Source organism: Dysidea avara, chromosome 11, assembly GCF_963678975.1.
Source record: "Dysidea avara chromosome 11, odDysAvar1.4, whole genome shotgun sequence".
Classification (NCBI taxonomy): domain Eukaryota; kingdom Metazoa; phylum Porifera; class Demospongiae; order Dictyoceratida; family Dysideidae; genus Dysidea; species Dysidea avara.
In genome coordinates, this window is record NC_089282.1 from 20,778,193 (window position 1) to 20,791,938 (window position 13,746).

The 13,746-nt window shown below is 39.6% G+C and overlaps 2 protein-coding genes across 3 annotated transcripts; one reads left to right on the forward strand and one right to left on the reverse strand.

Annotated features, from left to right (window-relative positions):
• The first annotated feature begins 1,566 nt into the window (after window positions 1-1,566).
• Window positions 1,567-7,370, forward strand: LOC136237539 (DNA-directed RNA polymerase I subunit RPA49-like). The gene is made up of 10 exons (XM_066027719.1): window positions 1,567-1,673; window positions 1,984-2,078; window positions 2,129-2,205; window positions 3,119-3,204; window positions 3,651-3,896; window positions 4,637-4,735; window positions 4,785-4,881; window positions 4,938-5,062; window positions 5,470-5,689; window positions 7,132-7,370. Exons 1-10 carry the CDS (start codon window positions 1,619-1,621, stop codon window positions 7,271-7,273), a joined length of 1,242 nt encoding a protein of 413 aa, XP_065883791.1. The 5' UTR covers window positions 1,567-1,618; the 3' UTR covers window positions 7,274-7,370.
• LOC136237538 (uncharacterized) lies at window positions 7,279-13,746 on the reverse strand. Of its 2 annotated transcripts, none has more exons than XM_066027718.1 (6): window positions 13,433-13,746; window positions 10,995-13,344; window positions 10,840-10,892; window positions 9,855-10,186; window positions 9,468-9,679; window positions 7,279-9,361 (listed from the first exon to the last, which is right to left on the reverse strand). In XM_066027718.1, exons 1-6 carry the CDS (start codon window positions 13,585-13,587, stop codon window positions 7,430-7,432), a joined length of 5,034 nt encoding a protein of 1,677 aa, XP_065883790.1. In that variant the 5' UTR covers window positions 13,588-13,746; the 3' UTR covers window positions 7,279-7,429. The 2 variants fall into 2 exon arrangements, with proteins under 2 accessions (XP_065883790.1, XP_065883789.1); XM_066027717.1 differs by having other exon boundaries at window positions 9,468-9,682; window positions 13,433-13,745.

Sequence of the window (13,746 nt, forward strand, 5' to 3'; positions counted from 1 at the left end):
GCAGCAGTAGCAGCAGCAAAGACTGATCCAACAGTAAAATAATGCAGACACTGAAGATAGTATGCATGGTAACCATATAGCATTATTGGTTTTGCCTATTCTTCAACCATAGCTGGTAGAGGTAGCTGATACATATAATGTGAATGTTATTTGTGGTAGGCATATGCATGATTATATCTATTTAAACAACACATGTGTACCACTATAATTATCATTGATGGATACTATGGAAATTGAAGTGAATAAGCACAACAAAAATTAATAAGCTAGTTGTAGATGATTGTGCATTGCATGCATTTCAATGGATCTTGACAGCATCTCAAAACGAATGGAGCAAGTGGAGCATAAAGTGAAGAGCGAAATAGACACCAACAGTGCGGACATCACCGTTTGTGTGTTATCATTTCGATGTACTTTTGTTTATTCCAAGCCTTCCCAATCAATATTACACAGGCAGATAAATATTCAGTGCAACTTTTTCTCAATTTTTGTGTCCATGTTTTGTAGGAGTGTCTAATAGTTGTTAAGACTTGTCATTTCCATTAGTATATACATGATAGCTACTAAGCTTGCCAATTAAGGGAGTCCTTTTCCAAATGAAAAATTAATTAGGTTAGCTATCACTGTTAATGGCTGATGGTCATTCCCCACTGTAACTTTATACAGATAAATTGATTGGCAGTGGTCAACTTGAAGGAACTCCCAATCATCAACTGGTGTTATGACCAGTAGTCTGGTAAATTTTTCTGGGACTGTTAAAGTGGAAAAACATAGCCAATGATGGATGAGCAACAACATCTGGATGACAATACCTTATCAACTCCTCACGATCAGCTCTTGAAGTTGTTCGCGTTCTAAGTAACTACTTCGTCCCTTAATCCACAACCCGAGTACAATCACCACAACTCCTATAGGTAGCTGGAGATGGTAGTTAACCATGTACAAGGAAAGGTTTGAGTTAGTCAGCAGTAAAATGTTGATGATGAAGTCAACAAAACCATGAGACCATCTCTGAAGCCTTTGTCAACTTCCAAACTAATTGGTACGGTGGAAAGTTTTAGTTATTTTGTAGCTATCACATGTACTGGAAAATACCAAGTGAAAAAGGAGTACCAATCGGGCAAGCCAATAATCAACTGTCATAGTTGAGTGTCTTCCTATCAATGAATCTGGTAAATGTGATAAGTTTGACACCAATTAAATGAATGAATAATGTTTTATTTTTAAATGCCACAATAAAATTCTCAATGACCGCATGGCTAGTTGTGGAATTCACTACATCAGTTAATTTGGATACATTGCTACCTTATTTGCTGAAGCATAATATGATAGGGTTTTCATTTACCACTAGAGTGAAGTGGAGTTTTTCAGAAGTTGCTGTGTTGTGTAAATAGACTGTACATTTGGGACAAAATAATATAGCAACTAATGCCGGCCGGGGTGCAAATTTTTCAATCAAAATATGAGAGATATTGTGTCCGACCCAACATTAGATGTTTATGATGAAATGTTTGCTACAAATTATTAAACCAAAGATGGAAAGAACTGGCATTGCATTGATAAATAGTGCACACGTGATATCCTGTCTGAACACGTGATACAATGAACGTTTGCTTGCATGGTTGAAGTAGGTGTGGATACTAAAGGCTTAAGCGAGTCCGCAGTTTTGTTAGGTAAGTAGTATAGATAATCTACGATGTCACGAACGGTGTGTAATAGTACGGTTCTTGGTTTGTTAATTTCCCTTCGCGCACTTTCGGTTAAGCGCCATTGGCTTAAAACACTTTCTTGACCGTATGTAGTTTAGTAGTTCATGTTTATTGTGTACTTTTTCTAAGTGGTAGAGAGCACGCATTTTGGATCGTTGTTGCGACGTTTTTGTGTTGTAGTCATAAGCGCCAGCGCTTATTACAGATGTAGCATTGTTTTGCTCAGTAAACTTAATTATTAGGCATTTGTGTACGAAAATCTGTATCCTTGCAGCACAATTTCAACATGCTCGGGCAAGACGTCGCAAGAGAAAGAAGTTGAAGTTTTCAGTCTACCAAACAGAGGATGACCATGACAGAAGGATCTTGGTAGGGTATATACACCATCACCCTTGATCCCTGTGTAACTGATGTTTCAGACAGCTCAAGGTCAAGACATGGTGTATGTTGGATCTACCACTGACCTGAACTCAACTGTATCCAACAATTTGATGAGGTGAGTTTTGTCATATTGAAAATGAATTGTGTAGTATTGGATTTCAGTCGTGACTTTATCAGTCCGGAATCTTTGTTTTATCACAAACACACTATACACACAATACACTACGGGAAACATGCTTGAACAATACATGATATTGTCAGTGTTCATTGTGTTCCTGTTGTTATACTGTTGGATGCACCCCTAAATAAAACAAGGGGGATTTGGCAAGCTAAACTGAAGGCCTTGTATGTAACAAGACTAACAAATGAGTTCACTAATTAAATGATACCTCCTAGCTTCATGCAAGTCCCTAAGAGTAATGAAACACATCTTAGTTGCACACCTGGCGTGCACTATGAACTATGCAGTGTACATTGTTTTAATGCCAGTGTATCCGTAATGAAACTCAATACAAATGTTCATGGGAATTTTGGAACACATGTTGGAAGTTGTGACTTGTACTATATACATGAATGAATGCTTGTGTTGTACACATTATATTATGTTCTAGACCATACACAAAACACAGGGTCACACTACCATACATGTTGCATGCATGTAAACAGTGTGTATGTACTGTACTACATGCACTACATACACTACAAGTTACAGCAGGCTATAACAGCATCCCTCATAGACACACACACACACACACACACACACACACACACACACACACACACACACACACACACACACACACACACACACACACACACACACACACACACACACACACACACACACACTCACTCACTCACTCACTCATACACAAATGTTGCTCTTTTTTACCGTACACATACATTTTACCATGCATCACAACATCAATGGCATCAAATTAATCAGCATGTTGAAGTCACTAATCACTCAGTCAATAACATGGTAAAAAGTTTTATCATAATCATAGCAACATGTGATCATTTGTTAGGCTCTATGTTGGTGTTGTGGATCCGACAAACAAACAGATGAGTATCCTGCCAGCCAGCCTGACCACGATGCTGCCACTTCAACCAGGTATGGATCACTGGGTGAATTGATACTCTAATGAATTCAATGCCTCTTATTGTCAGTCTAACTTGAAACTCAATAGCCCTGTACATTGACCCCTATACTGTTTATCATAAGCTGTATAATGATATCAGATAAAGTTATTTGTAACATGACATGTCTTGTATTGGTGTTATCCAAACAGAAGGCTAAATGGGTTAAGCGTTTTGTTGATTAACTGTATGTTCCAATATGTTTTTTGTATGTTTTGGGCGCCACTCATAGCATTAAGATTGCGTACAAGCTGGCCTATAATTGTTGGAATGTTTTCCTAGATGGCTTTTCCATGTGAAATGTTAATGGCTAGATGAGATTGTAGTGATGCAGTAATTTAAATAATGCATTTTGTAAACAAAGTCTTTATGTATGTGTGGGGTAGCAGGTGATGGTTTGGTTATTATGTCATTGTTAAGGTGATAGTATACAGGCGAAATTGGACCTTAGTGATGACGATGATGAAAATGGTGACATGACAACTGAGGTAACAAAATCGCCGCCCAAGACGCCTGCGGACAAGATGCAACAGCAGTACAGACTTGTACAGTCGTTTGGTAGTGAGAAACAGAAAAGATTCCTGGCCAACGCCAGAAGGGGGATAGTTGACTCAAAAGATCTTGATACCTCAATGACTAACTCATTGGAGACCTTCGATTACCACAGTAAGCTTTATGTCTACTTTTGGCCATCTTGTTCAAGTGTGTGTATTTGGGTTGTTTCTGTTTGCTGTGATTCTTTATTAGACCAAATTTGTAGAACACCTTGTTAGCATCTCTTTGTTAGTTGAGGTGTTTCTGTTAGCAGATTGTCATCTATGGTTGGCTCTAAATGAATAAATTAGCGGGCAAAAACAATGTGGCTTGTGCTACTTGGGCTTCTTATAGGCTGTGGCTAGTTGGTTATGGCCTCATTCTAATGGGATGAGTAGAGTCTGTTGAAAATAATACACACACTCCACTGCTCTTGTGCTTCAGTCAACAGACCGTTTTTTAACAGGCATGAAATTGAAACTGTTTTTATAATTATGACTTTGTGGCAGGTGTAAGACTTACGTTGTTATTGGTTGTTGCCTGCAGCTAAGTTATCAACAGCCCTTGGGGTTGTAAAACTTTCGATTTAAGCCTTGTTTGTTCAGAGGTCATCTTGCATTACTAAACTAACAGGCCTATTTTGGTAACACAGGTTTCTGTGTATTTTTCATCCAGGTGTTTAAAACTAATTCTTTTCAATTCAAATGAAATGGAATCACTAGACTTGGTCTCACACAGCCAAACCCAAGCCTTTTCCCTTTTTTATGTGTTCTTCACACAAAAGGATTAGAAATGGTCTGACTAATGGCTATGTGAGGCTACATTGTTGGCACCACAGGACAAACTTCATTCCTTCATTTCTTACACTGTAGCAGAAGAAGAGAGTTTAGAGGACCAAACTACTGACACTGTTATTCCACCTCATAACAGTGCAGCAAAGATACCATCTGAAGTTTACAACATCAGAGACAGTTAGTGAATTACTTTTAATGTATACTCTTCAAAGGTTTCTTTTTTTAGTAATTAGTCCAGGTGAACTGGCCAGCTTGTCTGCTCTAAGCCAACTGTTCACGTCTGCCACTCCCAAACTCATTGCTGAATGGAGAACAGATGAAATGTACTGGCCACAAAATATATTCATGACCTGTTGATGTTGTGCATGTCCACCTGTAGGTATCCTGGTTACGTTCTTGAGCATCTACCAACATCGGAAGAAGGTGAAGCTGCTCAGAAGTTGTACTACTTGTCAAATCTTGTGAAGTTTTATCGCAAGAAGCGAAAGACCCTCAAGCAAACTGGTGTGTTGTCACATAATGTCTTCTTTGTGGTTTGGCAGCCTTGTGATAGGAGGAGTGTAGAATTGTTGACTTGTTGCTACATCAGCAAATTCCAATGATGTTTTCTTATAATAACTCAGTCTTCAGTCAATCTTAGTTGTACCTCTAGTGTGATTTGTACATACTTGGAAAGTATCCTTCCAAGTTAAACAGAACATGTAAAAAAAAGAAGCAAATACATGTATAGTATGGATATTTTAGGGTGTATGAAAGAATGCCCCTATATGTATTAGCTAGTGGTAACAATCTCTTAAATTTCCGAGTATGCATGTATGCTTGTGTTAGCCTCTTATAGGGGATATGGGAAGTAAGTATTTCTCATGTAGTTAGTGTGTTGTAGTGTGTACTGTGTGTTTGGTTTCCAACAGACCTTGCAGGAATACCAGATGTTGTACAGCACATGATACTGTCACGATTCACAATGTCGTCAGCTGGTCAAGATGGCGGAGACAGTCGTACTGACTATGTGTTGCCGAGCAGGATGAAAGATAAACTGTTGTGCCACATTCTGCTGCTGGCTCTGTTCATAGACAATTTTTCTTTTGACATTACAGTACTCCAGAAAGATCTTCAAATAGATAATACAAGGTATAACAGACAGTGTGCGTGTGTGTAGTGTGTGTGTGTGTGTGAGTGTGTGTGTGCGTGCGTGTGTGTAGTGTGTAGTGTGTGTAGTGTAGTGTGTGTGTAGTGTGTGTGTGTGTAGTGTAGTGTGTAGTGTGTGTGTGTGTGTGTGTGTGTGTGTGTGTGTGTGTGTGTGTGTGTGTGTGTGTGTGTGTGTGTGTGAGAGAGAGCGTGTGTGTGTAGTGTGCATATTAAAAAGCCTATGTATATATGGGTTGAAATGATATCACATTAATTGCTCAAATTCTATTTTTCTTTGAGACATATCTCAGTTACCATCAGATCTTCCAGTAGGATACATTTCCCTGATATGTTAGAAAAGAAGAGGCTTGTAAGATGAACCTTATGTTTCTAGTATCCTGTGTTTTGTAATGCAAGCTCAATGAGCAGTGTAAGATAAAATAGTTTTAGTTGTTTTTGTAATTATGTGCTACAGAACTATTCAAATCCTGGAGCTAATTTATGGAGCGTGAAAAATGACACGCAACATTTTAAGTATTGTTTTAGTAGCCATCTCCTGTTTTCATAAGCTATGAGTGTGTGTGTGTGTGTGTGTGGTATAATGTTTCTGTGTGTTATGATGTGCACAGCATATATGCGTGTGGGTGCATGTGTGCACACATACGTGCATGCGTGATGTACGTGAGTGTGTCGTGTGCTTGCATGTGTGTTTCACTATTATGTTGACAAAACCTATGAACTGGCACTCTGATCAAATCATCATCTGACATACTATACTGTAATGGGTAGTTTTCATCTCCTTGCATCTACAGGAGCTCTTTATGTGGGGACTAACACTCGTCCAGACATTCCTGTTGGCTCCACAGTAACAGTATCACTTTCTAGAGTCTAACAATTTGAAATTGACCCTAGTTTATTTGTAGTGAACTAAGGCATATTTCCTCTGCAATTTAGGGAGCTCCCATGTGGGGACGGTACCTTCCCAGACATCTCTGTTGGAGCTGCAGTAATAATATCATCTTAACCATAAGTAAAAGACCCTCATTTTGTGTGTAGTAGCCCTACAACAGTGAACCACTTTGGCCACATGTCCTTGTTCATATTATATTCATTATCCTGTTTTTCATATGCTTGAAACATGACTGAGTAACTTTACAGTATGATAACAAAGGTAACTTTTGTAATATTTGTTAGTCACGTTCAAATGAAGCAGGTGTGTTGTGGTTTGTGTGGGAAGTGTTGTTTATAGGATAGCTGCAAAGTTCCTTTAAGTGCTTAAGGCAGGTTATCATACAGTGACCTCAACCACAGAGTTTGTGTAGGACTCTGAGTAAAAGTGTGGGTATGGCCCAACATTAACACCTTGGTTACAAACTGTACAGTGTTGTTGGTATACATTGTTAAATAAATTTTCAGTGTTCTCTTGATGTAATGTGTGTACACAGGCTTTGTGAGCGGCTCCAAGCACTTGGGTGTAAAGTGTCTGGGGGCGTTGGAGATAATCCAGCAACAATTGCTACTTTAAGTGTTCCACCAAGTTTCCCCAAGTCTGCCAAGAAGTCCAGAAAGAGAAAACGTGAAACTTGAGAAACTTTATGTAAAAATATATTTGATTTAATGTACTGGGAAAAATATATATAGTGATTATGTACAACAACAAAATAATATAATACATGATTAAAGAGCTGGTTTGTACAGTAACTTTAATATGTTATTCTCAAAAATAAGCCTAAAACATTTTATTCACACGTTGATGGGATCTTCTGATCTCCATGCTCTGGCTGTTTGCGGCGTAGAAGCTGATGATGTTGAGTTTGATGAATATTGAGCATGGAGCCCATGATCAGATATCATATGTGGTGGTTTTGGTGCAGTTCTTAGGTTATGGTATTGATATCTGTTGTGTGCTGAGAGATCTTGCTCTGATAGCAATCGATGACTAGAGTTCTTTCCATATGAGGACGATGAAATTGATTGTGGTGAGTGATTGGGGCTGGGCATGTGATAAGGTGGACTTCTGGGTACAGAATTGTGTCGTACAGACTGGGGGATAGGGTGACAAGGTTTCACTGCTGCTTCAGGGAAATAATCTTCTGATCCACCAACTAATGTAGACTGGGAGAGAGTCATTGACTCATATTCTGGTATTTGTAGATCAGCCAGTCTGTAGTCTAGTTCATGATCACTCTCCAGACCATCTCTCATGTTCGTTGCTTCTCCTTCACCACCACCTTGGCTGGCAAACTCGTGTCGCTCATCTAGTGTTGAAGCAACACTCACTGTAGAACTAGGCTCCTCTGTGCCTCTTCCAGAAGCTAGAGAAAGCCGCTGTAAAGGATAGTCTGGGTCTATTGACGGTTTAAGCCGTGACTGTTGTTCCCAGTATGAAATTGGATTAAAGTTGGGACCACAGAGTGTCTTCAACCCTGGTAGCTGTGGCTCATGAGACAGTGATGGTTGATGAGGATAGTTAAGCATTGTATCTGGTGAAGGTCCCAATGAAGACTCTGACCCACTCTCGATGGTACTCATACTAAATCTACTCAACTGACCATGAGGATGGTATGGAGATAACACTTTTCTTTCCAAAGGAGAAAGTGTTGGATCCTTCAAGCTGGACGGTTTGTGCCGCATACTTTGTGGCATATTTCTCGCTTGTGATTGAATTCCCAAAACATTTGGTGGTCCTAATAGTTGTATGTCTGGTGGAGACAATGTCTGTTCCACAGCAGACGTAATGTCTGAGTCAGAAACAAAAGTGGAGTATTCAGATTGCACTTCAGAGCCAGTTTCTTCATTCATCTCGTTAGCCATCATAGGTGTAGGCTCAGGATAACTTACATCCGATGAACGGTCCCTTTCACTGCCAGTATGAAAACCAGTTTCTCCACTGCCTGTTCCACTGCTAGTTGAATTACATGCAACAGAAACAGACTTGCGTAGTGAGTTAATAGAAATAGCTGCAGCATCAGGCATTGTTTCTTCACCTTCTTCTTGGTAGTGTCCCACACTGGCATTATCAAATTCTGTCTTCTTCTTGATACTACGGAACATAGTTCCAGGTGGGCTGTCCTGGAACTCATGAGGTGTCTCTTGTGACATGTCAAAACTGCTCTTGTGTGGACGATTGTGCAAGCAACGGTGACATACAATTATAACCACCACACAAAGAATTACCAACAGTAACAGACTCACTGCAATCACCACGATAATGTATAGTTCTAGAAAGGGGCTGGTGTCTTCTGTAGGTTCAATCCCACCTGTTGTTAAGCATTCACCACTCACAGCATCAATACGTCCTTCAGTCATCTTGTTCACCAGTTGTGACCTAAACCCTGGATCCAATATAATGGGGACATCATCCACTTTGAGATTCTGTACACAACCGTAGTAGTCCTTGTCAGGCAAATCTGGTAAACCATCCTGTCTTCCTGATACACCACTAACAGTTATCTTGCTCGAATCACCGACAAAAGACACACCCTGCCGACAAGAGATTGAATCACTACTTGTGGAGTTGTCCACGACAAGTGTAATGTTAACATCACTTCTAATGGTCAGTACTACAGTATGCCAGTCATCATCATTAAAGTGTCCTTCAACTGTCACTCTATCACACGGTAAGTCATTCTGATCATCCTGGTAGGCATAGTAATGAACACTGGAGTTGTCAAACTGTAGAAAAGAGAGACAAGAATATAAAAGCCATACTTACACATGTACTATAAGTGTTTCTGAAGCACCAGTGTCTACTTAGTGGATTATTACATATTCAGCTCACCCAGAACACTCCCAGGTTGCCATTGCTATCTTCAATTTTGCTGCTTAAAACCACAGCTTCCAGATTGGTAGTACGAAACTGAAATGTCACTTGTTCTACATCTTGTCTTGTGTGTCGACTCTGCTTTAAGGCTAAGTAAAAGTCTTCTCCTGGTTCAATAATCAAATCGGCTTCACGATTATTCCCTGTGAAGCTGACTAAACTTGACGGAGCTACTAGAAAATGGAAAAATTAAATAGTAAGTTTTCATAATTTATTTATTCAATTCAATACATCGAGAGAACATCACAGGATGCCCAGACCCATCATAAGGTAGTTTGTATTGAAAACACAGCACCCACAATTGAACTAATACATATGTTATACAACAGGTGTTGGCCAACTTACCAGCAGTTTCACAAATGGCTCCTACAACTTCACAGTCACAATAAGGTTTTCCCTCCATTAAATAATCAACGCAGGCTTCACCCTCACAGCCATTGCATTTCTCCAAGGGTTGATCTCTACACCCATCTTCAACATTATGTGATGCTGTACGTCTTTCATCTTTACTTTCACCAGATAATCCGATACGGTCTCCATCAACAATGAGGTCACGCATACAGCCAATATAATTTCTACTGCTGGCATGGTACATTGGAACAGGAATATCTGCAGGCACTCCACCAACATGTATTTGAATTCTATCATCCAATAATCTCTGAGTGTCAGCTGAGGACCTACACACAACAAAAGAATAGCCATGACAACAGGCCTAACCCAAATGAGCAATTAAAAGGTGACAACTGAACACATAGCTAAAGGGAAGGATAAAGAAACAAGACACAAGGAAGCCATATGAGAGTTGCCCCTCCTAACCAGCCCATCATCAGCTAAAACAAAAATCTCAAACAGCTGTTATCCTTAAACAATGTTGATGCCAAGAAATCCTTTAACATGTAAAGGACACCAGATGCCAAAATTTCAACAGCTAGGTGTTGTAAACTAGTTAAAATTGTTTAACTGATGGGATTCTTGCCATAACAATGGGGTTAGCTATCAATGGTACTGTTTACAATAATGGCAAGGCCATGAAAGGACACCATCTGCAGAGGATGATTAGTCAAACCAATAGCCTGGCAAAACCAAGGACTTACATAGCCAATTTGGCTGATTTCATATAAGTATAAAGCAGGAATGTGAAATCAGGGTGCTGGTAAACATGCATATAAAAGTCTTGATCACATTTTCTATGTAGCACTATGTAGCTGTTGTAAACCAGCTAAGTACATCTGTTGGCAACATGAAATAGGATCTAACCACAACTAGCTGGCCTAAAATACCAATTTCTCTAGTTTCTATTTAACATGCTTAGTATAATTATGCCACTTACTGGGTGAATCCATTGATACCATCCTCAGCTAATCTGACTTCTACTGAAACAGTCTAAAGATAAAAAATAGACAAGCTAGTTGTAACACACACATGTTCAATATTATTGGACCACACTCAACACACTCAAATTATACATCATTACCATATATGTACCTGTTCAGATATTGTGAGTTCAACCTGATACCAGCTGTTATTTGTAGCTACCATCCCATAGGCTCTGCTGTCTCCAGTCCTTAAAGTACGAGCGATTACTTCACCATCCTTCAACTCCAATGTAACAAAATTGTTTTCATCTTCAACAGCATAAAATATTAGTCCATTTAGAGATTTTGGCAATATTTGAAGGGTCAAGTTTAGGTCATTGAAACTTGGAGAGATACCAGTGTAAGTTAGATAAGATCTTGGTCTAAAGCTAACAGCACTGTACTGGCAGTTTCTTCCCGAGTAGCCATTCACACATGTGCACATGTAGTCTAGGTCATTGTTGATGTTTGTACAGTGTCCATCATTAGTACAAGGCTGTGGCATAACACTACTGTTACAAGGAAATTTAACAGTGGAGCAATTTCGTCCACCGTAAATATCATCTGCACACTCACACATGTAGTCATTGTCTATGTTGATACATGTAGCTTCGTTATCACAAGGATTCTGCTCACAAAAGTCGGTCCATACATAAATGCTGAATGTGACCATGCTACTAAGACCACCTCCATCAGTGGCCACTATTGAAAATAAATACGGATAAGCTGAAGCAGTGGAAGGTGCATTAATAGTAATGTCTCCAGATTGTGTATTTATTGAAACAAAACTGCTGGCATTGTTGGATTCTGTAATTTGGCCATACGTCACTTCTCCAAATAATCCTGTATCACCATCCGTAGCATTAACAGTAAGTGTTACTGGAAATGATGTAGTGTTCACAAATACTACATAGGCGAGATCTTTAGTGACAAACAAGGGAGCGTGTTCATTTATATTTATAATGGAAACTGTAATGGATTGGTTGGTAGACAAGAAAGGGCTTCCTTGATCTCTGGCCATTACCAACAATTGGATACTCTCAGCTTGTTCAAAATCAACAACACCTCTCACAATTATAGAGCCATTCATCTCCACACTTAAAATTTCAGGATGGCTAGAGTGGAGTAAAAGGTAATCGACAGTTCCATTTTCTCCTAAGTCAGGATCCCGAGCTACAATATCTCCGACCTTGTAACCAACAGGTTGATTTTCTGACACAGAAACGTTGGTGGTTATAAACAGAGGTGGGTTATCATTAATATCCAGCACTGTGATTGAGAAGTGCAGTGAGCTAGTTAAGGCTGCGAACTCTGTGTCAGTAGCTATCAGCGAGCCAGTAATGACTGGGGTAGTCTCCCGGTCAACATTGATAAATGTTATTCTAAGACTGTATACTTTAATGACATCAAGATATTGGTTGGAAAGGTCATAGTCAGGCGCTACTCCATCAAACTGCACCGTAAAATTAAAACTGTCCATATCACTATCCACACTCCAGTTTGGTGTAAGCAAATCATTCCCTTCGACTACAACATCATTGTATGAAGTTATTATATCTGACCCAATTCTAAACTGTGGTAAATCACCTGCTCTAGCAATGGTGATCCTTACACCAGCCATGTTACCAGGTATTGTGAAATTCCCATTATAGGATTGTACAAGAACATTATGAACAGTGTTAGTGGTAAAGTTCTCAACTGACTTCTTTAAGTATATTTCACCAGTCATAGCATTAATGGCATATTGTCCTCTGATATCTTCGTTACTAGGCTCCAAGGTGTACTGAACAATTCCAAACTCTCCACCGTCCATGTCAGTAGCGGAAACTTGCACAATCACATGACCAACAGGAGTAGTTTCATTGATAGTGACTTCGTAACTCGTCATGCCAAAGATGGGAGCACCTTCATTTTCATCTTGAATGTCAAGAATCACTGTTGTGGTATTAGTTCTCATTGGAGTGCCTCTATCTCTTGCCACAAAGGTGATATTAAACTGTTCGTTGGTCTCAAAATTTATTGCAGCATGTGTGCTATTAGTTAGCAACGTAACCCTTAAAAATCTGGTTTCTTCTTCAACAAGTTCTTCAAATAAGTAGAAGATACCATTGTCCACTCCACTCATCTGCACATCAACCACAGAACCGTTGTCACCCTTGTCAGGATCTGACACTGAGAATATCAGTATAGTACTATTGGCTGGCTTGTTCTCTCTAACTTCGTAACGTGTTACATCATTAGGGAATGTGAATTGTGGAGAATTGTCATTTATATCGAGTACAGCCACTTCAATCCTGACTGCGCTACTGTGACCACTACTGCTTGTAAAATCCAACTGACAACCGGCCATGTCGTGGTTCACTTCATCTGTGTTCTCTGGGAATAATTTTGCAACTCTTTCACGATCTATTCCACCGTTGCTTCGTATGACACCCAAATCATCTACGGTAAAGATTTCTCTACATCGAACTTCCTCAAATCTAAAGTGTGGAACAATCAAGCACATACTACAATAGTGTACTAGCCTGGATACACTATAAACGATGCATAAACTGACAGGAGACTTACCGATAATTCGATCCTCCAGCTGGAGCGTTTCCAATCGTAACTGTTTCTTCGCTTTCTACTACACTAAATAGCATCTGTCCATTGATCAGTGTTACAGCAAGGAGTAGTAGAAACGCTATCGTGTGCGTACACCTGGCAATGCTCTTCCGCGCCATAGTAAGTAGCCCTAGTTTTACAGGCGCCTTAGATGTATACTTTAAGACTGTTACCGCGCGACTGTACTATCTTCTTAGGCAACTAGGTGAATACATGGACACCACAGCTGACCTGTTCGTTCGTTGATAGAGAGTAAAGCGTGAAATGACAGGTATGGC

Bases quoted from the DNA above. Each gene is read 5' to 3' on its own strand.
- LOC136237538 (XM_066027717.1), bottom strand. From the start codon at position 13,587: ATGGCGCGGAAGAGCATTGCCAGGTGTACGCACACGATAGCGTTTCTA. The intron at 13,345-13,432 runs GTAAGTCTCCTG...TCCACACTTTAG, and splicing joins GCTGGAGGATCGAATTATCG to ATTTGAGGAAGTTCGATGTA. The intron at 9,362-9,467 runs GTGAGCTGAATA...TCTTTTCTACAG, and splicing joins GCAACCTGGGAGTGTTCTGG to TTTGACAACTCCAGTGTTCA.
- LOC136237539 (XM_066027719.1), top strand. From the start codon at position 1,619: ATGGTTGAAGTAGGTGTGGATACTAAAGGCTTAAGCGAGTCCGCAGTT. The intron at 3,205-3,650 runs GTATGGATCACT...GTCATTGTTAAG, and splicing joins GATGCTGCCACTTCAACCAG to GTGATAGTATACAGGCGAAA. The intron at 4,736-4,784 runs GTTAGTGAATTA...TTCTTTTTTTAG, and splicing joins AGTTTACAACATCAGAGACA to TAATTAGTCCAGGTGAACTG.